The sequence below is a fragment of the Taudactylus pleione genome, unplaced genomic scaffold (assembly GCF_031769625.1).
Source record: "Taudactylus pleione unplaced genomic scaffold, aTauple2 ptg000070l, whole genome shotgun sequence".
Classification (NCBI taxonomy): domain Eukaryota; kingdom Metazoa; phylum Chordata; class Amphibia; order Anura; family Myobatrachidae; genus Taudactylus; species Taudactylus pleione.
Genome location: NW_028284472.1, coordinates 16,070,778 through 16,096,556, shown reverse-complemented (window position 1 = coordinate 16,096,556; position 25,779 = coordinate 16,070,778). Strand labels below are relative to the sequence as shown.

The window sequence follows — 25,779 nt, the reverse complement described above, 5'->3', positions numbered from 1 at the left end:
GCGGACTGCGTGGCTGCTGTGCAGACCTGCGCAGGGATGTGGGCAGCAGAGCTCAGAAAGGCAACTGCACATTATCTAACTTTAAAAATGTTGATTGGTTGATACTTAAAAACAATTGTATCCGCCAAGGTTTGTGCTCAGGTTGATCTCTTTTCTACTCAACATATCAGGTCCATCGGAACAAATCGTTCAATGAAAAGATAACTAGATTATAATTCACATTGTGGACCTCATTCAGAGTCTCTCACAAGCGCTGTGCTCTCGCAAGCGGCCCGATGGTTTGCAACCCACTCGCTCGCCCAGCAAAGACAGCCCAGTGAAATAAGTGACAGGAGAGGCCGTTTGTGGGTGGTAACAGGGGCAGGACACTAACAACGGGGGAGTGGAGGTGCGAACGCAGGCGTGCCTGAGTGTTTCATCGCCGTTTTTAAGGTGTACATAATAAACAGGCAGCGTCATAGTACACGTCACATTCCTATTTTGTACACTGAAGTCCTCACAGTACTTGTGGCAGGGTAAGGCAACCACAAGCGCTGCGATCGCTACCGATGGTGCTCGATGTTCCAATGTTTTAATACACTTCCTGGAGATGACGTGCGCTAGTGGGCGTCTCTACATAGGCTAATGGGTGTCAGCATACACAGAGCGATCGCTCGCACAGCCAAATTGGGTGTGCTTATGCCTTGGCGAGCGATCACTTCCCATGGCGTCACTTTGAAAAATTTGCATACGCTGGATGCGAGCGATTGCATCTAGCGAGAGACTCTGAATGAGGTCCTATGTGCGTCATTATACACAATGTTGGGCCATATTGTGATCAAAATCAGTAAAAAGCGAGATATAGATACACCACAAGATATAAAAATGAGCTAGTGGGCAGTGACCTTTGAACTTGTTCCTGTGACTCAGACGCACGCGGGTTCAGCGATTATATGGAAATGTATCAGTATTTTTCCCCATTGTTCAGGAGAATTTTGCATGTAATAAATCTTGGCTTCAGACTTTGCACCCAGTGGTATCGCATGATAAATGTAAGCATAAGATGATGGCTTATCACTTGTGTGGAACTTCTAGGATGTGTTTAGAAATGTTACTTTATCAGATATTCCTCAATGCAGAGCACTTATTCGCTCGGGCCCAGGCAATATTTATGGCAAATGCAGAGCGTTCCAAAGAGATCGGCTGATTGGTATCTGCCAGTAAATAATTCAATGTCTTTATTTGAAACTCAAGTATCCTGCAAGATCTGATTAAATGTCAGAAACTTTCACAAGGCAGAAGATAGTGCAGATGAATGCACGCAGGCCTCCTCGTCGCGCTGTAAAGCGTTCTGACAGCCAAGGCTGCGCTGAATAACAATGTAAAGCCATCTCTCTGTGAACTGAGGATTTGTCAGCAAGAAGAGGCTTTATACATTTGCAAAAAAAAATACAAAAATAAAATGTGTTAAACAATCGCTGTTACGGTGCGTTTTAGGAGGAATGTTTAAGACAGACTCATCTCACTACACACAATCAGTGTTCCAGGTGGAAGTACGAGGGAGCGGGGCTAACATGGCGTGAATTGTATAGGTTTAGCCATCTCCTAAGACCCACAATTTGTGCCTTTTTGCCACTACGACGGATGGGTCTAATGATGTCAAAGCCATTCTCCGCCCATGTAGTGCTCATTTGCATATCCTCGCCGGGCTTCTCCTGGACAGGAGAAACATAAAGTCAGCGATTATAATGTGCGCCAATATGCAGAGTGGCATGCATGAGAGGCGCCCGCATCTGCGTATGTAAGATTTACTACTACTGTATGTAGTCTTCATCATCAGCGTCCACTTGCACCTTCCTATGCTCGGGGCGTGGGAAGAAAGTACCTAGGCCTCTGTAGAGGCCTGGGAATAGGGGCTCTAAGGGCCTGATTCAGACCTGCTCGCAAGCGGGTCGATGGGCGGGAAGTGCCGATGGGCGGGAATTCACTCACTCCAGGGCTCGCTACAAACGGCGCGGCTGTCGATGTTGATCGACAGCTCGCCCCGTTTGTAGGTGGGGAGGGGGGTGGCTGACCAAACGGAGGTGCCTGCCATTTGTGGGTGGCCCTACTGACATCACTCAGGAAGCTCACTGGGGCTTGCGGAAGCCGAGACCCTACCACAAGGGTCTCGTCGCAAGCCCGATGGTCGCGACCATCACCTGGCCGCTCGCAAAAGCTGTGGGTGGTCACCCACAGCTTAGCGAGCAGCCAGGAGGCAGGACCCAAAAAAAGAAAAGAAACGCCCATCAGACCTGTGAGCTGCCTCCGGCAGCGAGCAGGTCTGAATCAGGGCCTAAGAGAGGGGGAGTGGGAACTATTTGCCCAGGCTGGATGAAAGGGTCCAATGGGAACATGGATCTACATTCTCCTCCACTGCTCTGCCCACTGCCTAACAGCACAGCGGGCACACTTTTTAGAATACGTGTTATAACAATTTTGTTTGTTTGAAACTTCTATACTGTACTACACATTGGTTTTATCAACCTTTTTTCCACATAATCATGGAAACGTCCATATTCCCACTGAGCGAGTTAACATCTGAGCAATGAGGACAAACCTCCAATTGACCATCTATTTTGGATAAGTATGCCCTGCTTTACCACTCACATCTTCTACCTTACACCAGCGCCATCTTCCTCACCAGCCACCATTTTTCCAGTGAGACAGAGGAGACTGCTGCTCCAGCTGTCAGAGGCGACGCTGTGCTGTGCTGCTATACAGGCACGACCAGCAGTAGTGGGCAGAGAGGAGGGGTGTTCCCTGCAGCCACGCCCCCTCTCCCCTGGAGCCGCCCCCTGTTCTGAGCATGCATAGCCGCAAATATTAGCTTATTCATTGTTTTTCTGTTTTATAAAAAAAAGGAGGCATGGTCATGCCTTTCCTGATTTGGCCACACCCCCTGCACCTGTGCATAGTTTCACCCTCACCGTCAGCCACACGCCTGTACACCAGCCCATAACGGGCCTACTTATACTAGGGGCAAAATATACTCCTCCTGATAGGTGTACAGTATATTGGCTTATGGGCCTGATTCAGAGCCGGACGCTATTTGCGGTCGTTCGTTCTGAAAATAGGGGTGGCTATTCAAATGAACCGTTCGCTCTTTGCAGTCTGTTCACGCCTCTATGTCTGAACGAGCGAACAAAATTTGCGGTCGTTTTTTTGGAAACTACGCCCCTTGGCCGCTCGCATCCTACGTCATGTCCGCTATTTATGAGATTAATCGAGTACATCGACCCGCGTATGAACTGCTCGCTATTCTTGTGGTTGGTTTTTCCTACCGCAATCATGCGAGAAGTTCTGGCTATAAAATAACCCAGTGACGTGGTCAATGACGCTGCTGTATTAATTATGCACACCCATAAAACGCCCGTTTTGACCTTTAAGCACGCCTGCGTTCTGATCTCCACTCCCCGTTTTCAAGCACCTTCCCCTGTTACCACCCACATACGCCTCCTCCTGTCACTCAAAATAGCAGGCATTCGCTATTTAGCGAACAAATGATATTCGGCCGCACTGACTGGTTCGCGCATGCGTATTACGATCCGTACGCATGTGCAGTTGGGCAAACATCGATCGGAACGAACGAGCGGCCGCTTACGAGCGGCTCTGAATCAGGCCCTATGTCCAGTTCTGCATAGTTCACATTTGCACGGACACGCCTTTCCAGAACTTTGCCATGCAAGCGTACGTCCATTTTATGTTCACGCATCAGCCCCACTAGACTTCAATGTAAGGAGCTGCTTTATGAGATATATTAGCATTTTCTTCTAGCTATCATATAACTAAAGGTGGAAAATTTATGCTCATCACAATATTAGACACAAGTATCCTTAAAACAGGGCTCGGGAAGTATTCTTAAGCCCACTCCAAGCAACTTGCAAATTGCTGACCTAGTCACCTTAGGAGGCGCTAGTCTTACTCTACTCTCCGCCAGTTTATCAGCCAGTAATCAGATATCAATATCATGTACTAAATAGTAAATCTTCTGGTACTCAATTCAAGATGAGTTGCATTAATTAGACATAACTTCTAAAGCTAATTGGCACTAGGCAGTGTGGGAAAATGTATTTAAAGGATGATGACCATCTAGTCCACCAAATACTCCTTGGTCTAGTGACTACGGATCTAGGCCACAGCCACTTTATTGTAAGTGCAATTGGGTGTGAGCCAATTAAGGACAGTGGACGTGCCCACTATAAGACTAGATAATGTAGACCAGGCCTGGCCAACCTGTGGCTCTCCAGCTGTTGTGAAACTACAAGTCCCAGCGTGCCTTGCAACAGTTTTAGCCTCCCCTAATAGCAAAACTGTAGCAGGGCATGCTGGGACTTATAGTTTCACAACAGCTGGAGAGCCACAGGTTGGCCAGGCCTGATGTAGACTGACCGGAAAGAGGAATTCCACAATAGCTGTAACATTTTCATTTAAACAATTAGCACCATTGTCTTTTCATGCAGTGACAATCGCATAGTGTAATGGGCAGATAGTAGGATAATATGAAGTATGTGGCTGTTCCTATATTCTGCAGTCCCCAATCCTGTAATGTACACTACATTCTAAGTATTTCCATTCTCCCTGGAGCGTACGAGCGACTAATATAGCTGCCAATAGGTGTTCCCATCAATCAAGCTCTTGCGTCAATAACTGTTATTGAGTAATTAATTAAAGACCAAGCTGACATCACAATTTCTTAATTTAAATGTTTTAAACATGGGGGGAGTCTTGTGTTTATGTTGTATACTGTGGAGTAGATTAGTATACTGGGACACGTTTATCGTCATTATTTATAGCATGTCCATCCATACTCCTAGGGGACCACCAACCCTTAGTGCAGGTGGCTTTGTATACTGTCATTGTAAGAGTGACATTTGGAGAAAATTCCGTTTTCAAGATATGTGAGATAAAGCTGTGATCATGGGGAACTTATCCTATATTATAAACACCCGTGGTTATATCTATAATGGGTGCAGGGTGTGTGGTGCCCATGGGCACCTGGGTCCAGAGAGGTCCACTCCATGCACCTATAAATTATATTTACCTCTCCACTGAGTGTTGCAGAGATCTGCGCATGTGCAGTAGAGAAGTCACCGGGAAAATGGAGCCACCACCATTTTCCCAGAGTCTTGCACATGCGCAATGGACTCAGACACAGTGCTAGAGTGTACTCAGTGCCTTGTGCCAGCAAGACAGAAGGGGCCTGCACTGAGCGTGCATATGGGCCCCCTTCTCTCATGGACTGCCCTTGTGCACTCCAGATCTCATGTGTGTAAGGCTGGGTACATATCAGAACGACGGGCAGTTGGCACGATGGTTGACCCTATTTCTCTTGAGCCCAGAACAAACAATATTGAGCATTGTGCAATCCTTCAAGGGACAGAACGATTTAACGTGTCATTTGATCATATATGATGTATCGTTGCTCCTGTACACACTATAATGACCATCTTTAAGATCACTGACTGGGAGAGGTGACGTCTTCAGAGGCCAAATCGGATCGACATATGTCCTGGTCGTCCGGTTGGCCGTACACACTACACGACGTGCACCACATCATTCACTGTATCTTCTGATTGATCGTGCACCAAGGCCAACCAGAGGATACAATATATGACACAATTGTGCATACACACTATACGATATACCTGATTTGTCAAATTGTGCTGATATCCCTCTGGTGTGTACCTGGCCTAACTCTACTGTAAAAATACACACTAAGGCCGGGTACACACTAAATGATATCAGTACGTTTTGTCAAATTGGAATGACAAATCGTGTATATTTTGTCTCAAATGCCAACATTTATACAACTTCGTAATTTTAATGTCTTGCTCAACTCTCGTGGTTCTCATATGTTCTGCTTCCTGGTTTTGAGGGATTGTTCACACATACAGATGTGTCCACATACACCGAGCATCTAGACGCCGCATCGCGCAAGACACCCAGCGCAACTAAGACGCACCGAGAGGAGTAACGTACAGTCTTTTTCTTTCTTTTTGCATCTCGTTTGCATCGCAGAACCAGCGAAACACCACTCACTCTGTACTACAGATGCTGGGCTGCGACATTAACTACACGGGAATTAGTTCTATCTGTGTGCAAAGGGGCAAAAGGAGCACAACGGGACTTGGCGTGAGAAAATGCCACGGCCGCTGCATCATAGCACTTCATATACAGATTCAGACTTGTTTGCACACAGAGGTAGAAATTTTGCACAACAAATTGATCATCGCAAACTAGCAAAGTACTAAAGTTTTGTCACTTACAGTTTTAAATATATGAATAAGATGCACATTTTAAGCGAGAAAGAACCTGGCGCACTGAGAGTGGCTGTTTGCTGCGACTGAAGCCACAGTGTATGAATCTGTATGCGCTGGGATGGTCATCAAAGGTTTCACCATTGCATTGATGGCATAAAATCATTGACGGAAAACCATCAATGGTTTGAACTATTGTCATGGTGGGCATCAGGCCAATTAGGGAAGGGAGGGGATCTATGCGGTGCGATGTTGGGCTAAGTGCAGTGTCCCCTGGGTCTGGAAAAAAAAAAAGCTACTACAGATGGCGGGAAACAATCGGACCATTGACCATTGGTGGCAAACAATCGATAGTCAATGGCCATCTGTACTGCATATGTATTTGGCCTGCCATCCCTGTGTACAGTGGGCTTGTTCTGAGTCACACGCAATATCGATGGTCACAGACTTAAGCAATTTCTTGCTGCTGCGCATGCAGATATATGAAAATAATCTTATGGGTGTATTATGAGAGTGTCCTGGGCATGGCCCAGATTTATCATTGAGTGATATTCTTGTTATCTTGTTATCACTTGTTACCACATACTTGCCTACACTCCTGTAAGTCGCGGGAGGCTCACGGTTTTTTGGATAGCCCCCCGCAGCCCCGGAAGTGTAGCCAGATCTCCCGCATCCTGCCCACTTGCTTGTGAAGCGGGCAGGATGGGGAGATTTAATGGGGAATTTGCGGGCCCACGAGTAGTGGGGCGGGGCTAAAAGGCATCACTTAGCCCCGTCCCCTCCTCTCGGGTCTGTGAATCGCGGACTTTTCTGGGAAAGTGGTGGTGCCTAATTGCCCCATCAGTCCGGCCCCGCCCCTCAAACCGGCCTCTCGCGGCAGCTCTCGAAGCTGCTCCCGGAAAGGATATCTCTAAAGTAGGTAAGTATGTGTTACCAATCTTAAATGGTGCTCCAACCAATCATCTCCTAACTGTCATGTATTTGAAAAATGACAGAAGCTGATTGGTTGGAGCACCATTTAAGATTAGTAACTAGTAATAACAAGAACATCACTCGTTCACATTGGAGGCTGTACTCTGACAGGTTCACATTGGAGGCTGTACTCTGACAGGTTCACATTGGAGACTGTACTCTGACAGGTTCACATTGGAGGCTGTACTCTGACAGGGAATCTGCACCTAGCATGGAGTTGGTGCAAGTTTTGATGGTAGCATTTAAAGACGCACCAATTTTAAGACTCTAAGTGGGTATATAGGTCCCTGCACAGTCAGACTTACAGCTGTACACCACTGAAGGTCTGATACTAGCATTAACATATTATTGCAGATGCGAGTATGGTCAAAGACACTAAATTGGTCTCAGCAGCGAGCAATACAGAATTAGCCCCATTGCGTGCTCAGAGAAAGGCTAATCAGCATGTAAAGTACTGCGCACTTTTAATGTCCTTTTGTTGCCTAGCGCTTAATGCTATCTCTTGTACGGGAAGTGAACATCAAAGCATGAGATATAGGTAGAGACATAATCCTATTATAATGGGATTTTCAGATGTTAGCAGCAAAAAAAGTTCAGTAACATCGGTCAGCAGCGACTGAGCCCTGAGCTCAGAGGAAGCACATTCATTTACATAGACGTTACCTAAAGCCGCTGCTTGCGAAGTGGATCTATTTATACAGTTGATTAGTGCAATCCATCTATTGTTACCCAGTACTCCTTGTGTGCTTAAGTTGTTCCTTTTTATGTCCCTTTTTTATAACTGAATTAATAATAAGACCTGGATGTAGCATAGAGCTGTATTAATAGCAGAGCTCTGAGCCTTGGAGCATTATGTGTCATTAAATTCAAAGCACAACACCAGGATACATTTGCACTACATTGTATATTTATATTTTGGCACCTTGTGTAATGTTATTCTGTTTGTATTGCAAAAGCGACATCACTGTTTTGTACTGCCTGGAGTTGTAGCGAAAGCGAGACAAATCTGCATAATAAATCTCTGAAAGGCTGCTCAGCTGAGCCATTTGGCATTGCACAAGGTATAAGAAATACATGGAAATAGAACATTTTGTTATGCCCGGTAAGGGTGTATTACTGTTGATAGCAGCTAATCTTTTGTGCTGAGGGGTCTAACTAGCTATAGCAAATAGCCCCAAAGAGACAGGTCTTCTGTAGATGCTCATTGCCGCAATAGCAAATATTTATTCAGGGATGATTGCCGAAAAAAATCCCCAGGACAGATGAGCGAAAACTCTGCTCCCTGGAGATACTGGGCAGAACTTACTAAGCGGCGGGTTCTAAACCCCGGCGGTTCGGTGGCGATTTGGTGGCAGTTTCTAAAAGCCAGCCCTGTACTATTCTATTCTAAAATGTGTTTTGACGGTGAGTTTTTTGCGGTTTGGCCTTAGTAAATCTGTGGATAGCAAAACCGGTGCCATTTTAATAATATTTTTTTTTATTACCGCAATTTCTAGGGTGCTATACTGTAGCACAGGAGAACAGCTAATCCAGGTGAATAAGCAGTAATTAACTTCTCGATGTTTTGGATTGGGAGCTCTCCCATGAGAGACCCTATCTATTTTGCAATGTTTTACTGTAATGGCTACTGCTAGCTCTTGATAGATAGATAGATAGATAGATAGATAGATAGATAGATAGATAGATAGATAGATGAGAGATAGATAGATGAGAGATAGATAGATAGATAGATAGATAGATAGATAGATAGATAGATAGATAGATAGATTGATAGATATGTGATAGATAGATAGATATGTGATAGATAGATAGATAGATAGATAGATAGATAGATAGATAGATAGATATGAGATAAATAGATAGATAGATAGATATGAGATAGATAGCTAGATAGATAGCTAGATAGATATGAGATAGGTAGATAGATATAAGATAGATAGATAGAAAGATATGAGATAGATAGATAGCTAGATAGATATGAGATAGATAGATAGATAGATAGATAGATAGATATGTGATAGATAAATAGATAGATAGATAGATATGTGATAGATAGATAGATATGTGATAGATAGATAGATAGATAGATATGAGATAGATAGATAGATAGATAGATAGATAGATAGATAGATAGATATGAGATAGATAGATAGATAGATAGATAGATATGAGATAGATAGATAGATAGATAGATAGATAGATAGATAGATATGTGATAGATAGATAGATATGTGATAGATAGATAGATAGATAGATAGATAGATAGATAGATAGATATGAGATAGATAGATAGATAAATAGATAGATATGAGATAGGTAGATAGATATGAGATAGATAGATAGAAAGATATGAGATAGATAGATAGCTAGATAGATATGAGATAGATAGATAGATAGATAGATATGTGATAGATAGATAGATAAATATGTGATAGATAGATAGATAGATAGATAGATAGATATGTGATAGATAGATAGATAGATAGATAGATATGATATAGATAGATAGATAGATATGAGATAGATAGATAGATAGATAGATAGATAGATATGAGATAGATAGATAGATAGATAGATATGAGATAGGTAGATAGATATGAGATAGATAGATAGAAAGATATTAGATAGATAGATAGATAGATAGATAGATAGATAGATAGATAGATAGATATGAGTAGATAGATAGTAGCTTTCAGCGCGGGCACAAATTAAAGGTCTAGTTCGCCTGAAAAAAACAAAAACAGATGATTGGGATCCAGAGCAGAGAACCCAAGGAGGATGTGTAGCAGGTGTGCAAGAGAAGTAGGCGATGAGAACAGGAGGGCGGAAGGCCTTGATCATGGAGCTTACAATCTAAAGGGAAGGGGGAAACAAACGGAAGACATAAGGGATTAACCAGTTGGCCAGTGTAAGGTGAGTTAAGAGGTAGACTATGTGGTGACATGGTTAAGTGGAGGACAGCTATGATTTTATGAACAGGTGGGTTTTATGATGAGGTTGAAGATGTATGGAGCTGTGGAGTTGGAGAGGACCTTCTACGTGGTAGTAAGAAGTTCAGGAAGGAGTCTGCAGGGGAAGGGGAGCCAGTGAAGGGCTTTGCAGAGAGGGGAGGCAGATGTGGAGTTGTGGGAGTGGAAGATAAATCTAGCTGCAGCATTAAGTGTAGATTGGAGAGGAGCAAGATGGGAGAAAGTGAGTCCAGTGAGGAGATTGTTGCAGAAGTCAAGGCGAGAGATGATCAGTCAGTGGACAATGGTTTTGGTGGCATCCTGGGAACAGATGAGATAGTGGTGTTGTTGACAATTATAGAGAGGTCAAGAGGGGTAGAGATTCTAGATGGAGGGAAGACAATGAGTTCAGCTTATTTCATATTGAGTTTGAGAAAGTGTTCGTACATCCAGGAGGAGATGGCAGAGAGGCAACTAAACACCCGAGAGAGAAGGGAATGGGAGAGATCACGAGAGTGGAGATGTAAAGTTGAGTGTCATCATCTTAGGAGTAATACTGGAGGCCAAAGAAACTGATGAGTACAGAGAAATAGTAGAGGGCTAAGTACAGAACCCTTGGGGACGTCCCTTGGGGAGGTGGAACCAGAGGTAGAGACAGAGAAGGATCGGTTGGCGAGGTAGGAGTTGAACCAAGAAAGGACGGTGTCAGAGAAGCCCATGGTCTGAAGGGTGCGCAGTAGGGGAGGGTGATCCACAGTGTCAAAGACCGCAGAGTGGTCCAGAAGGATAAGGATATAAGATTATAGATAGATATGAGATAGATAGATAGATAGATATGAGATAGATAGATAGATAGATAGATAGATAGATAGATAGATAGATAGATAGATAGATATGAGATAGATAGATAGATAGATAGATGAGAAAAAGCATAATATTTTGTTGTTTAGGGTACATTATTCAGATAGCATTGCAGCAGAGTGTAAACTCTATATAATGTGTGTGTTGCATATTTATAAAGAATAACAACCTAAAACCTCTAAAGCACACAGATGTTTTATCTGTTCCATACGCAGCAAGCCGGCAAGTGCAGCATTATTTGAGCCTAAAGACATTTACTTAGCTTACAAAAGCAACATCGCAGCCACTATAAAAATGAAATTTACTGTTGTGTTCTGGGCAACAATCTCTTTTATCTGTATTTATAAACACAACGTACAGACAGAATAGTTATTTAAAAATAAGAATTTGCAACAGGTACGAGAGTTATGGGGAAAAAAGGACTTTAAAAAGACATGTGAAGAGTATAAGATTATGTAATAATAGAACACTTTTCTCGTCATTTAAATACTTATCTTCTGTAAATACTAACTTGATAAATACTAAAACAGGGAATCTATAATGGACAGAAAACTAGCAATTATAGTGAGTTTTGAATGGGCATTTCTAGGTAAAAATCTCTAAACAATGGCAATGCATCTGGACATTAGGGGGTCAACCCAATTAGGTGCGAGTTGGATTCTGCGAGCCGTTCTCACTGAAAACTCGCACTGCAAATTTCATTTGCAATCCAATACCAAACTTGCATTGTTTTTTCAGAGGATATTCATGTTTTTTGCGCACAGTCCCTTAAGCAGATAAAAAAAGGTAGGGAAAATCTTTATTTTAAGGTAAAATGTCGGGACACATCGCAGAACCTCTGGTGCACCCCTCCCAATGAATAATTATGCAAGAGGAAAGAGTGTTAATTAGCGTATATTGGCAATTAAGACATGTCAGTTTTCATGTTAATTTCTCTAAAAAGCTCAATAATGGGTTAAAAGATGTGGGACAGGTATATAGAGCTGTAAATTATGTGGGACAGTTATGTAGAGGTGTAAATGATGTGGGACAGGTATGTGGAGGTCTAAATAATGTGGGACAGGTATGTGAAGGTGTAAACGATGTGGGACAGGTATGTGGAGGTGTAAATGATGTTGGACACGTATGTGGTTGTGTAAATAATGTGGGACAGCTATGTGGAGGTATAAATGATGTGGGACAGGTATGTGGAGGTATAAATGATGTGGGACAGGTATATGGAGGTGTAAATGATGTAGGACAGGTATATGGAGGTGTAAATAATGTGTGACAGGTATGTGGTTGTGTAAATGATGTGGGACAGGTATAGGGAGGTGTAAATAATGTGGGACAGGTATGTGGAGGTATAAATGATGTAGGACAGGTATATGGAGGTGTAAATAATGTGTGACAGGTATGTGGTTGTGTAAATGATGTGGGACAGGTATATGGAGGTGTAAATAATGTGGGACAGGTATGTGGAGGTATAAATGATGTGGGACAGGTATGTGGCGGTGTACATTATATGGGACAGGTATGTGGAGGTGTAAATGATTTGGGACAGGTATGTGGAGATTTAAATGATGTGGGACAGGTATGTGGAGGTGTAATGATGTGGGACAGGTATGTGGAGGTGTAATGATGTAGGACAGGTATGTGGAGGTGTAAATGATGTGGGACAGGTTTGTGGTGGTGTAAATGATGTGGGACAGGTATGTGGAGGTGTAATGATGTGGGACAGGTATGTGGAGGTGTAATGATGTGGGACAGGTATGTGGACGTGTTAATTATTTGGGACAGGTATGTGGAGGTGTAATGATGCGGGACAGGTATGTGGAGGTGAAAATGATGTGGGACAGGTATGTGGAGGTGTAAAAGATGTGGGACATGTATGTGGAGGTGTAAATGATGTGGGACAGGTATGTGGAGGTGCAAATAATATGGGACAGGTATGTGAAGGTGTAAATGATTTGGGACAGGTATGTGGAGGTGTAAATAATGTGGGACAGGTATGTGGAGGTGTAAATAATGTGGGACAGGTATGTGGAGGTGTAAAGAATTTGGGACAGGTATGTGGAGGTGTAAATGATGTGGTACTGGTATGTGGAGGTGTAAATGATGTGGGACAGGTATGTGGAGGTGTAAATGATGTAGGACAGGTATGTGGAGGTGTAAATTATTTGGAACAGGTATGTGGAGGTGCAATTGATGTGGGACAGGTATGTGGAGGTGTAAATAATGTGGGACATGTATGTGGAGATGTAAATGATGTGGGACAGGTATGTGGAGGTGCAAATAATATGGGACAGGTATGTGAAGGTGTAAATGATTTGGGACAGGTATGTGGAGGTGTAAATTATATGGGACAGGTATGTGGAGGTGTAAATAATTTGGGACAGGTATGTGGACGTGTAAATGATGTGGTACAGGTATGTGGAGGTGTAAATGATGTGGGACAGGTATGTGGAGGTGTAAATGATGTAGGACAGGTATGTGGAGGTGTAAATTATTTGGAACAGGTATGTGGAGGTGCAATTGATATGGGACAGGTATGTGGAGGTGTAAATAATGTGGGACAGGTATGTGGAGGTGTAAATGATTTGGGACAGGTATGTGGCGGTGTAAATTATATAGGACAGGTATGTGGAGGTGTAAATGATTTGGGACAGGTATGTGGAGATTTAAATGATGTGGGACAGGTATGTGGAAGTGTAATGATGTGGGACAGGTATGTGGAGGTGTAATGATGTAGGACAGGTATGTGGAGGTGTAAATGATGTGGGACAGGTATGTGGTGGTGTAAATGATGTGGGACAGGTATGTGATGGTGTAATGATGTGGGACAGGTATGTGGAGGTGTAATGATGTGGGACAGGTATGTGGAGGTGTTAATTATTTGGGACAGGTATGTGGAGGTGTAATGATGTGGGACAGGTATGTGGAGGTGAAAATGATGTGGGACAGGTATGTGGAGGTGTAAAAGATGTGGGACATGTATGTGGAGGTGTAAATGATGTGGGACAGGTATGTGGAGGTGCAAATAATATGGGACAGGTATGTGAAGGTGTAAATGATTTGGGACAGGTATGTGGAGGTGTAAATTATGTGGGACAGGTATGTGGAGGTGTAAATAATGTGGGACAGGTATGTGGAGGTGTAAATGATGTGGGACAGGTATGTGGTGGTGTAAATGATGTGGGACAGGTATGTGATGGTGTAATGATGTGGGACAGGTATGTGGAGGTGTAATGATGTGGGACAGGTATGTGGAGGTGTTAATTATTTGGGACAGGTATGTGGAGGTGTAATGATGTGGGACAGGTATGTGGAGGTGAAAATGATGTGGGACAGGTATGTGGAGGTGTAAAAGATGTGGGACATGTATGTGGAGGTGTAAATGATGTGGGACAGGTATGTGGAGGTGCAAATAATATGGGACAGGTATGTGAAGGTGTAAATGATTTGGGACAGGTATGTGGAGGTGTAAATTATGTGGGACAGGTATGTGGAGGTGTAAATAATGTGGGACAGGTATGTGGAGGTGTAAATAATTTGGGACAAGTATGTGGAGGTGTAAATGATGTGGTACAGGTATGTGGAGGTGTAAATGATGTGGGACAGGTATGTGGAGGTGTAAATGATGTAGGACAGGTATGTGGAGGTGTAAATTATTTGGAACAGGTATGTGGAGGTGCAATTGATGTGGGACAGGTATGTGGAGGTGTAAATAATGTGGGACATGTATGTGGAGGTGTAAATGATGTGGGACAGGTATGTGGAGGTGCAAATAATATGGGACAGGTATGTGAAGGTGTAAATGATTTGGGACAGGTATGTGGAGGTGTAAATTATGTGGGACAGGTATGTGGAGGTGTAAATAATGTGGGACAGGTATGTGGAGGTGTAAATAATTTGGGACAGGTATGTGGACATGTAAATGATGTGGTACAGGTATGTGGAGGTGTAAATGATGTGGGACAGGTATGTGGAGGTGTAAATGATGTAGGACAGGTATGTGGAGGTGTAAATTATTTGGAACAGGTATGTGGAGGTGCAATTGATGTGGGACAGGTATGTGGAGGTGTAAATGATGTGGGACAGGTATGTGGAGGTGTAAATTATGTGGGACAGGTATGTGGAGGTGTAAATAATGTGGGACAGGTATGTGGAGGTGTAAATAATTTGGGACAGGTATGTGGACGTGTAAATGATGTGGTACAGGTATGTGGAGGTGTAAATGATGTGGGACAGGTATGTGGAGGTGTAAATGATGTAGGACAGGTATGTGGAGGTGTAAATTATTTGGAACAGGTATGTGGAGGTGCAATTGATGTGGGACAGGTATGTGGAGGTGTAAATAATGTGGGACAGGTATGTGGAGGTGTAAATGATTTGGGACAGGTATGTGGAAGTATAAATGATGTAGGACAGGTATGTGGAGGTGTAAACGATGTGGGACAGGTATGTGGAGGTGTAAGTGATGTAGGACAGGTATGTAGAGGTTTAAATGATGTAGGACAGGTATGTGGAGGTGTAAACGATGTGGGACTGGTATGTGGAGGTGCAATTGATGTGGGACAGGTATGTGGAGGTGTAAATAATGTGGGACATGTATGTGGAGGTGTAAATGATGTGGGACAGGTATGTGGAGGTGCAAATAATATGGGACAGGTATGTGAAGGTGTAAATGATTTGGGACAGGTATGTGGAGGTGTAAATTATGTGGGACAGGTATGTGGAGGTGTAAATAATGTGGGACAGGTATGTGGAGGTGTAAATAATTTGGGACAGGTATGTGGAGGTGTAAATGATGTGGTACTGGTATGTGGAGGTGTAAATGATGTGGGACAGGTATGTGGAGGTGTAAATGATGTAGGACAGGTATGTGGAGGTGTAAATTATTTGGAACAGGTATGTGGAGGTGCAATTGATATGGGACAGGTATGTGGAGGTGTAAATAATGTGGGACAGGTATGTGGAGGTGTAAATGATTTGGGACAGGTATGTGGCGGTGTAAATTATATGGGACAGGTATGTGGAGGTGTAAATGATTTGGGACAGGTATGTGGAGATTTAAATGATGTGGGACAGGTATGTGGAAGTGTAATGATGTGGGACAGGTATGTGGAGGTGTAATGATGTAGGACAGGTATGTGGAGGTGTAAATGATGTGGGACAGGTATGTGGTGGTGTAAATGATGTGGGACAGGTATGTGGTGGTGTAATGATGTGGGACAGGTATGTGGAGGTGTAATGATGTGGGACAGGTATGTGGAGGTGTTAATTATTTGGGACAGGTATGTGGAGGTGTAATGATGTGGGACAGGTATGTGGAGGTGAAAATGATGTGGGACAGGTATGTGGAGGTGTAAAAGATGTGGGACATGTATGTGGAGGTGTAAATGATGTGGGACAGGTATGTGGAGGTGCAAATAATATGGGACAGGTATGTGAAGGTGTAAATGATTTGGGACAGGTATGTGGAGGTGTAAATTATGTGGGACAGGTATGTGGAGGTGTAAATAATGTGGGACAGGTATGTGGAGGTGTAAATAATTTGGGACAAGTATGTGGAGGTGTAAATGATGTGGTACAGGTATGTGGAGGTGTAAATGATGTGGGACAGGTATGTGGAGGTGTAAATGATGTAGGACAGGTATGTGGAGGTGTAAATTATTTGGAACAGGTATGTGGAGGTGCAATTGATGTGGGACAGGTATGTGGAGGTGTAAATAATGTGGGACATGTATGTGGAGGTGTAAATGATGTGGGACAGGTATGTGGAGGTGCAAATAATATGGGACTGGTATGTGAAGGTGTAAATGATTTGGGACAGGTATGTGGAGGTGTAAATTATGTGGGACAGGTATGTGGAGGTGTAAATAATGTGGGACAGGTATGTGGAGGTGTAAATAATTTGGGACAGGTATGTGGACATGTAAATGATGTGGTACAGGTATGTGGAGGTGTAAATGATGTGGGACAGGTATGTGGAGGTGTAAATGATGTAGGACAGGTATGTGGAGGTGTAAATTATTTGGAACAGGTATGTGGAGGTGCAATTGATGTAGGACAGGTATGTGGAGGTGTAAATGATTTGGGACAGGTATGTGGAGGTGTAAATTATGTGGGACAGGTATGTGGAGGTGTAAATAATGTGGGACAGGTATGTGGAGGTGTAAATAATTTGGGACAGGTATGTGGACGTGTAAATGATGTGGTACAGGTATGTGGAGGTGTAAATGATGTGGGACAGGTATGTGGAGGTGTAAATGATGTAGGACAGGTATGTGGAGGTGTAAATTATTTGGAACAGGTATGTGGAGGTGCAATTGATGTGGGACAGGTATGTGGAGGTGTAAATAATGTGGGACAGGTATGTGGAGGTGTAAATGATTTGGGACAGGTATGTGGAAGTATAAATGATGTAGGACAGGTATGTGGAGGTGTAAACGATGTGGGACAGGTATGTGGAGGTGTAAGTGATGTAGGACAGGTATGTAGAGGTTTAAATGATGTAGGACAGGTATGTGGAGGTGTAAACGATGTGGGACAGGTATGTGGAGGTGTAATGATGGGGGACAGGTACATGGAGGTGTAAATAATGTGGGACAGGTATGTGGGGGTGTAAATGATGTGGGACAGGTAGGTGGAGGCGTAAATAATGTGGACAGGTATGTGGGGGTGTAAATGATGTGGGACAGGTATGTGGAGGTGTATATGATGTGGAACAGGTATGTGGAGGTGTAAATGATGTGGGTCAGCTATGTGGAGGGATAAATGATGTTGGTCAGCTATGTGGGGGTGTTGTACTGATGAGCAGGGGCGCCGAGATGGGGGAACGGGTACAGATTACCCGGGCCCGGGCTTTCTGAGGGGCTGGCGGAGGCCCGGGTCCGGCACCGTTCCTCCCTCCCTTCTCTCTCAGCAGCCCAGCACACAGCGTGTGCTGAGCTGCAGTGGGAGACTGCTCATGGCTGCTGAGCTGCAGTCTACTTTGCCTGTGGGGGGGGGAGCGATCACACTGATCGCGCCCCCCTGACTTTGCGCCCCCCCTCGGCTTCGCGGCACTGCAAAACTTATTTTTTGCTTGAGGGGGCGTGGCCATGCCTCCTGCAATTAGGTCACGCCCCCTCTGTACCTGGGCCCACCGTGGCTCTCTACGGCCCTGCTGATGAGAGGTAAAAGTGTTGAATCCATCTTTTTACAAACTTGTTTAAAACATTACTCTGCAGACCACAAAATGCTGGAAAGACTTTAATTTAATTTGCTGGAAAACACTTGCTGGCTATAATTTTTCAACCATTAATAAAAAGTGCAAAAATCAGTTACGTGACACCTTTTAGAAACCTCCAGCACTTCCTTACAGCCACTAACAGGATGGTTTCCCCACTTTTTCATACACTTCTTCCATTTTGTATTTTGTATAAAAGCCTCACACTCTCTATTTAGATCTTGTATTTCTGTGGTGTGCGCTTTCACATGACGTATGCTAGTTTCATTAAACAAAGTCGCATTCTCAAAATGGCTCCTAATTGGAAGGAGACCCAGGGATGCTTGCCAACTATGGGCCGTAAATTGGCCACACATCTAAAGATTTTCTGTCCAACCAGCCAACTAGTTGATTGGTTGGAATGAAAATCTGGTAAGGTATGACAGCAAATGACAATCAGCAATTTGCTCCCAAACGCCGGAAAATGGACAAAAACTGTTGTTTGAACAAATTGTTTAGATCAAACATTTAACAAACTTGTCTGACCGACCATTTTCATCTGTTTTCTGGCATTTAGGAGCAAATTGCTGATCATCAGTTACTCCCATACATTACCAGATTTTCATTCCAACCAATCAACTAGACAGATAATCTTTAGATGTGTGACCAGCTCAATTGAATTAGTTTCGCACCCGCAATACTTTTTCACATGCTGGACTTTTCGCCTACATCGCGTATTTTGCATGCGGAAAAGTATCGGGTGCACTCCCGCTATTCGCTGTATTCAATTAGAACGCAAAAACGGCACCCGGCGAAACTGAAACAGGCGACAAGTCCTGTAAAAAATGGGGGACTCAGCCTGACACCCCCGAAAAGATGCACTAACATTGAGGATCACTATAGATGCCCCCGATTAGCCCTAATGAAGGTATTTGGGGTGCTTAAGTTGTGCCAATTGGTGCCAATTAGCGCATTAATACAAGTGGTGAAGAATAGCATTAAGCAGTATTTTTATGTGAAAATAACTACTCCCAGCAAACTTGGGTTACTTGCTGGGTGAGGACTAGGGTGGTGGATGTGGAGCTGGGAGAGGGGTGATGATCTGGAAGAGTAGCGATGGGTGGTGTGCTGTGTTGGATGATGAGTGGTGTGATCTGTTCTGGGAGAGGGGTGCTGTGCGGTGCACAGTACAATGGGGGAAGGGGGCTATAGCACAGTGAGACCACGCCCCTTCCATGAGGCCACACCCGTTTTCAGGATCCCATGGGGGGGGGTCACCACGCAAAATCTTGCCCAGGGCACTAATTTGGCTAGGGCCGGCTCTGTCTCTTACTATCATGAGCCATGTGACTGTGGTTGTTATAATAGTCATTTGCACTCTGTAGAGATATAAATCATCAATAACAAGCTGATAATCATACCAAGGAGAAATTTTAAATATTAGATTTTTCATGTCACCTTTCACCAGCAGTGACAGAACTAATAAATCAGTAAATATATTGTACAGTGTAGTTGGTAGACTATACTAGGGTAGAATGTATATATGCCATACATTTGTGTGTAGTAGCCGGGCAATTGGTTCCAAAGCTTTCTATTTGGATAAACTCAGCTATCACTCCTAGGTAGAATGGGTGTGTTGTGTTCGGTCGATAGATATCAGGTAAACTTGCATTGAGTCGACATGAGAATGTTGACACAGTCGTCATTTCGGCAGGCAGCATGTTGATAGTGTTCAATGTCGACTTTACAAAGGACTGCGATGTATTACGGATGTGAGAAATCGGTAGCGGGCGTCTCTATGCTGGCTGAGCTGTTGCAAACATTAGCATATTTTCGCAGCAGACCTGCGTGCAATTACGCAGCCATGAATGCAATATCGATCCGTGCTGACTCAGGGCCTGATTCAGAGCCGGACGCTCTGACAGAGCGCTCGCTCTGAATCTGGGCCGGCCTTCTATTTTTTTTAGAGCGGCCTCCTGGCCGCTCGCATAGCTGTGGGTAACCACCCACAGCTATAACGAGCGGCCAAGAAGATGGTCGCGATGGTCAAGACCACCGCGACCATCGGGCTTGCAACGAGACCCTTGTGGTAGTGTCTCGTTGCCGCAAGCCCTAGAGTGCTTTCGGCTCTACCAGAGCCGAAAGCACTCCCACTGACATCACTTGTGATGTCAGTGGGGCCAGCCCCAGATGGTAGGCGTTCCCATGGGAACGCCTCCGTCTGTGCAGCCATGCCCCCGGCCCACCAACCATAGGAGACGTCCTGTCACTCAACATCAACAGCACGCCCCCTTTGGTACAAGACCCGGAGCGACGGCTTGCCCGTCACTATCCGGGTCTCGTGCATGCGCCCGACGGAGCCGGCTCCGTCGTGCGCATGCGCACTGGGCCACCATCGACCCGCTTGCGAGCGCTTGCGAGCGGTTCTGAATCAGGCCCTCAGACCCACAGTGCATATATTCAGCAAGACAGTCCATAAATTAGCACAGAGGCAAAAGAAAATGATGAATGATAGTTTCCTTTACTACAGTTGCTGAGAATACTGACATTTGTTCTTTGATTTTTTTGTATTATTTTTTAGCTCACCAATATCGCTAGAGATTTGTAAATATTTCTCTTTTAATACCTCTACCTCCTGAATTATAAACATGAAAACACAATTATTCACATTTAAGAAACAGATATTAAAGGTGCAATCCCAGATGGAACATTTCTAACAGCTAGTGTTATGCCTTTTATTACAAAGTGAAAATGAAACATTTTTCCCAGAGGTTCACATGTAACTCAGTGTTAATTTAGCAGAATCCCTGTGTGGAAGAGACACAGGGCCTGATTCAGACCCGCTCACTGTTTGCGAGCGCTCGCTCTGAATCAGGGCGGGGATTTATTTTTATTTTTATCGACCTCCAGACCGCTCGCTAAGCTGTGGGTGACCACCCACAGCTTTTGCCAGCGGCCTGGCAATGGTCACGACCATCGGGCTTGCGAGGAGACCTAATAGAGCAGGAAGTCCACTACTGACATCACGAGTGATGTCAGCAGGGCCGCCCACAAACGCCAGGCGTTTGTGCAGCCACCCCCCCTCCCCGCCTACAAAACGGGGCGTGCTGTCAATCATCATCGACAGCCGCCCCGTGTTGTAGCGAGACCCATTGCGTCTGAGCTGACATCGCAGTACGGGTCTTGCACATGCGCACGCCGGAGGCGGCGGATGCGTAGTCGGGAACCATCGACCGTCTCTGAATCAGGCCCACAGTACAGTACATCTGACTTCCATTGTAAATGTGTCTCTCTTTTGAAGCTTTGTAGTTTGTTTGTTTCCAGGATAGTGAAACCGGATTTACAGTCACCATACTCCTTGATAGACATGTGATGGCAGAGGAGGTGGGGGAGTGAGGTATAAAGCTATGAACATTCCCACCTCTGTGCTCATTGCATAGTGTTTCCCATGGTTATCACACTACACTTAGCATAAATAGCATCATAAATCCAAAAATTTAAAAATGAACAACTCTATGGGGTAGGTTTAGTAAAACTTTGGAAGGGGAAAACATAAGTGTGGCACATAGCAACCAATTAAGTTCTATCAATTCTAGAGTGTACGAGATAAATGATAGCTAGAATCTGATTGGTTGACGTGAGACACACCTCCACATATTGTTTTTTTTAACGTCTTAGCAATTACCCCAATACTTTTGATCTTGCCCTATGGTTTCCTGCTTCTGGACTCATGTACTGGGTTGTATAACTGATTTTGGGAGACGGCAGTCAATTTCTTCTCTGAGGCTTTGTATTTTTGGCTAGGGTCGGATGCGTTGAATCATTACCTACAAACCCATGTTAAAGTTCTTCTTACTCTGGCTAAGGTGTGTATTGCTAGAGCCCGGATGGCTCCCCAGGCCCCCAATCTCTCCTCCTGGATTGGTTTAGTTAATACTGCTGTCTCCCATGAGAGTTTCATATACACTAAACATAAGTGCCCCTTAAAATATGATAGAATTTGGTCTCTTTGGGTTTCAATGAGATAAGCACTAGACTTGGAGTCCTCCCATTGCTGAACCTCCCATTGTTTTCCTGTGTGTGTGTCCATGTGACTTCGCTGCCTTTCATACTTCTATTTGGTTGTATGGGAGAGTTGTCTTTTTACGTTCATATTCCTGGGAGTAATGTAATTTCTTCATACTGTTTGTCATTCTGTTGTCCTGTTACTAATTGCCTGACACTACAGTATTTATCTGTGTACTTCTATTACCAACTTGTTTATGTTCTTAATACTTATTTTTAATTTTTGCATGTTTCTTTGTTCATTGTAATTGTATCATTTGAAAATCTTTTCAATAAATCCACTTGATTATACATTTTCCCCTATATGTCATTTTAAAGTTTATTGGAGTAATTCCTGTTAAGATTTCACCTTTAATTTCTAATATGAAACATTATATAAAAAAACAGTCTAGATATCTCTCAATTGTCATTTCCTTCTTTATGGCATAAAATAAAACAACAACAAAATTGCATTGTATTTGCATGCCACAATCCACAGACTTGTTTTGGCAACGCTTAGGAAATTCAGGGCCTGATTCAGAGCCAGACGCTCTGACCAGAGCGCTCGCTCTGAATCAGGGCCGGGCTACCTAAAATTGGAGCGGCCTTTTGGACGCTCACATAGCTGTGGGTTACCACCCACAGCTTATGCAAGCGTCCATGATGATGGTCGCGATGGTCAAGACCATCGCGACCATTGGGCTTGCGACGAGACCCTTGCGGTAGGGTCTCGTTGCCGCAAGCCCTGGAGTGATTTTGGCTCTATCAGAGCCAAAATCACTCCCACTGACATCACTAGTGATGTCAGTGGGGCCGGACCCAGACGGTAGGCGTTCCCAAGGGAACGCCTCCATCTGGCAGCCACGCCCCCGACACGCCCACCAAAGGGGGCGTGCTGTCACTCACCATCGACAGCACGCCCCCTTTGGTGCGAGACCCCGAGCGACGGCTTCCCTGTCGCTCGCCGGGTCTCGCGCATGCGCACGACGGAGCTCCCTCTGTCGTGCGCATGCGCACTTGGGCACCATCGACCCTCTGAATGAGACCCTCAATTCTGTGCCATGTCTGGTTGCGCACTTATCGGCCAGTGAAGGTAGTGCCAACATCGCAAGATTTCCCTCGCACCTCTATGCAGAGCAAAGGGAAAACTCGCGATGCTGGTGGTCGTGATGTATCATTCTGGCTTCGATGCCGTGGATTTGAATTCCCCTCATAGGATATTAACACTTTGCCCATTAAATGAACATGTCCCTTTTGCCTTTATTAAATACAATTGTTTGTTTTATGGTTCCACAGAATGGAAGACAGAGTTTTATTGGACACCAGCTGGGCGGCGTTGCCGAGGTGCCGAACAGCAAGGATCAAAGGGTGAAGTCTGCAAGAGCCATCCAAATGACCTACTACCTCCAAAACTATGACTCTGCAACCCAGGATCACATCAATGAGCAGTGGGAGACGGAATTTTGCACACTCATTCACCAGCTGCAAGATGAACATGCAGACATCCAGATGTATTCATTGACATCTTTCAGCTTGCTTATAGACTTTCAGAAAACCATAGAGTTGACTAGAAGTAAGATTGTGGTGAGTCTTATGCTGGTCCTTCTGGCTGCCACTGTCTCCAGCTCTATGAAAGACTGTCTTCGTAGCAAGCCCTTTCTGGGCCTACTGGGAGTACTGACGATCTGTATCTCCAGTGTCACAGCGGCAGGGATCTTTTTCGTTACTGATGGAAGATATAACTCAACTCTGCTGGGAATACCATTCTTTGCCATGGGTAATAATGTATTATAATAGAAACATGATTGATTGAGTGGTGAACAAGGGTTAATCCAGCTTTTACCAAGCTGATGTGGGTCTAGGATATCAAATGACACCAGTTCCTATTGGGCATGCTTGTTTTGAATTCACAAGCATTGGCAGGTCTTATTATCTTGGTGCATTTGGCACGCCAAGCAATGAGATTTAGGCTGGGGCTAAAAATGATCAATGATTTATTGTGAGAAGTGGAGGAGGTGTGACCAGTACCACGTGTGTGTGAGTGGTGCTGTTGACCAGTGATATGTGGGTGTGACCAGGGCTGTATGGATGTGATCAGTGCTGTGTGGGTGTGGCCAGTACCATGTGAGTGTGGCCAGTGACGTGTGGGGGTGACCAGTGATATGTGGGTGTGGCCAGTGTTGTGAGGGTGTGACCAGTGCTATGTGGGTGTGGCCAGTACCATGTGGGCATTTACACCCCCTACACTATTAACCCCAATGTCTCCCTAAATGCGTGAATGTAGAACAATTGCAGTTACAATTTTAGCACTTATGGTTTATGGATGTCCGTGTGACCAACTGAGAAGCATGGCTATTATTATATGTAGGCCTGGGGCTCTAGCCCCATTCACCCCATGGTCAATCTGGCCTTGTTTGACATTAATGTGTGTCCATCTATCACCCATGTGGTCTTTGGGGCTGTCCATTTCACCTCATTAGATCCACTCAATGTGCTGTTGAGCCTCTTTTCTATGGTCTTTGATCTGCAAACAGCCTACACCAGCACATAATTGGCCTGAGACTGGGCCTTTTGCTGTTTTCTTTATGTTATTTTGCCAATGTTTCAACTTTGCATCATTTTATCACAAATCCTGTGGCCACACAGACTTAATGATGTCAAGTGAAACTGAACAGGTCATGCAGGTCAGAGGCGTATGCCAGTCTATTAGCAAATGCCAATACATTATCTGATTTAACTGAAGTCTGTATACTCTTCTGCAGTAAATTGCACAGAATGTTATCTGTCCCATTCCTTTGCTGAAAACTAATGGCAGAGCCCGAACCGGTATATTGCCTGTGGCCCCATGAGGTCTAAATCTAGCTCTGTAAAAAGAGCCATAGGTCTATGACTGGATTGTAGTATGGTAGCTCCATCTAACCATATTCCTGATCTTAGTATGCAGTGTTTTATGTCTAGAGTTATTTGGCAAATCCATACAGAAAAAAACATAGACTTCAGCATTTTACTACATATGTATTTTCCTATGTCACATTTTGCCTCTTTATTCTGCTTGCTGCCCACAGTAGGACAGGACAATTTCCGTGTGAACGCAACCTAACTCGCTAAGAACAGGTGATACATGAGCATTTGTTACGCTTCATAGTTGGTCGTGGTTACTTGTCTTGAATGCACTTAGTGACGTCACTGGTTCCTATTTGAAATGATACACTACATTTGCATGAATGTTGGCACGGTCCACAAAATGGCTGCCTCTACTGTGTGTCGGCGACAGGTAGTCTAAAGATTTAATGCACAGGGTGCTAATCTCAGAGGTATTTAATCACTATTTACCAGGGAACCCATGTGCTGGCAATAGAATATTTTGTCCCAGAAGTCTCCTGAAACCCAGATCGTAACACACAGAGTGAGCACCTATGGCTTTTTTGTTAAACTGTCCCTGTAGTATCAATAAGTCACCTGAAAATATCACACAAATATAAAC

At 44.2% G+C, this 25,779-nt stretch overlaps 1 protein-coding gene across 2 annotated transcripts in view; it reads left to right on the top strand.

The window, feature by feature from the left end:
• Positions 1-25,779, top strand: part of PTCHD4 (patched domain containing 4) — a 135,415-nt gene that overhangs the window by 87,941 nt on the left and 21,695 nt on the right. For both annotated transcript variants that reach the window (XM_088467366.1, XM_088467367.1), the window contains exon 2: positions 23,592-24,072. In XM_088467366.1, coding sequence (XP_088323492.1) covers positions 23,592-24,072 — 481 coding nt within the window. The remainder of the gene's footprint in view (positions 1-23,591; positions 24,073-25,779) is intronic.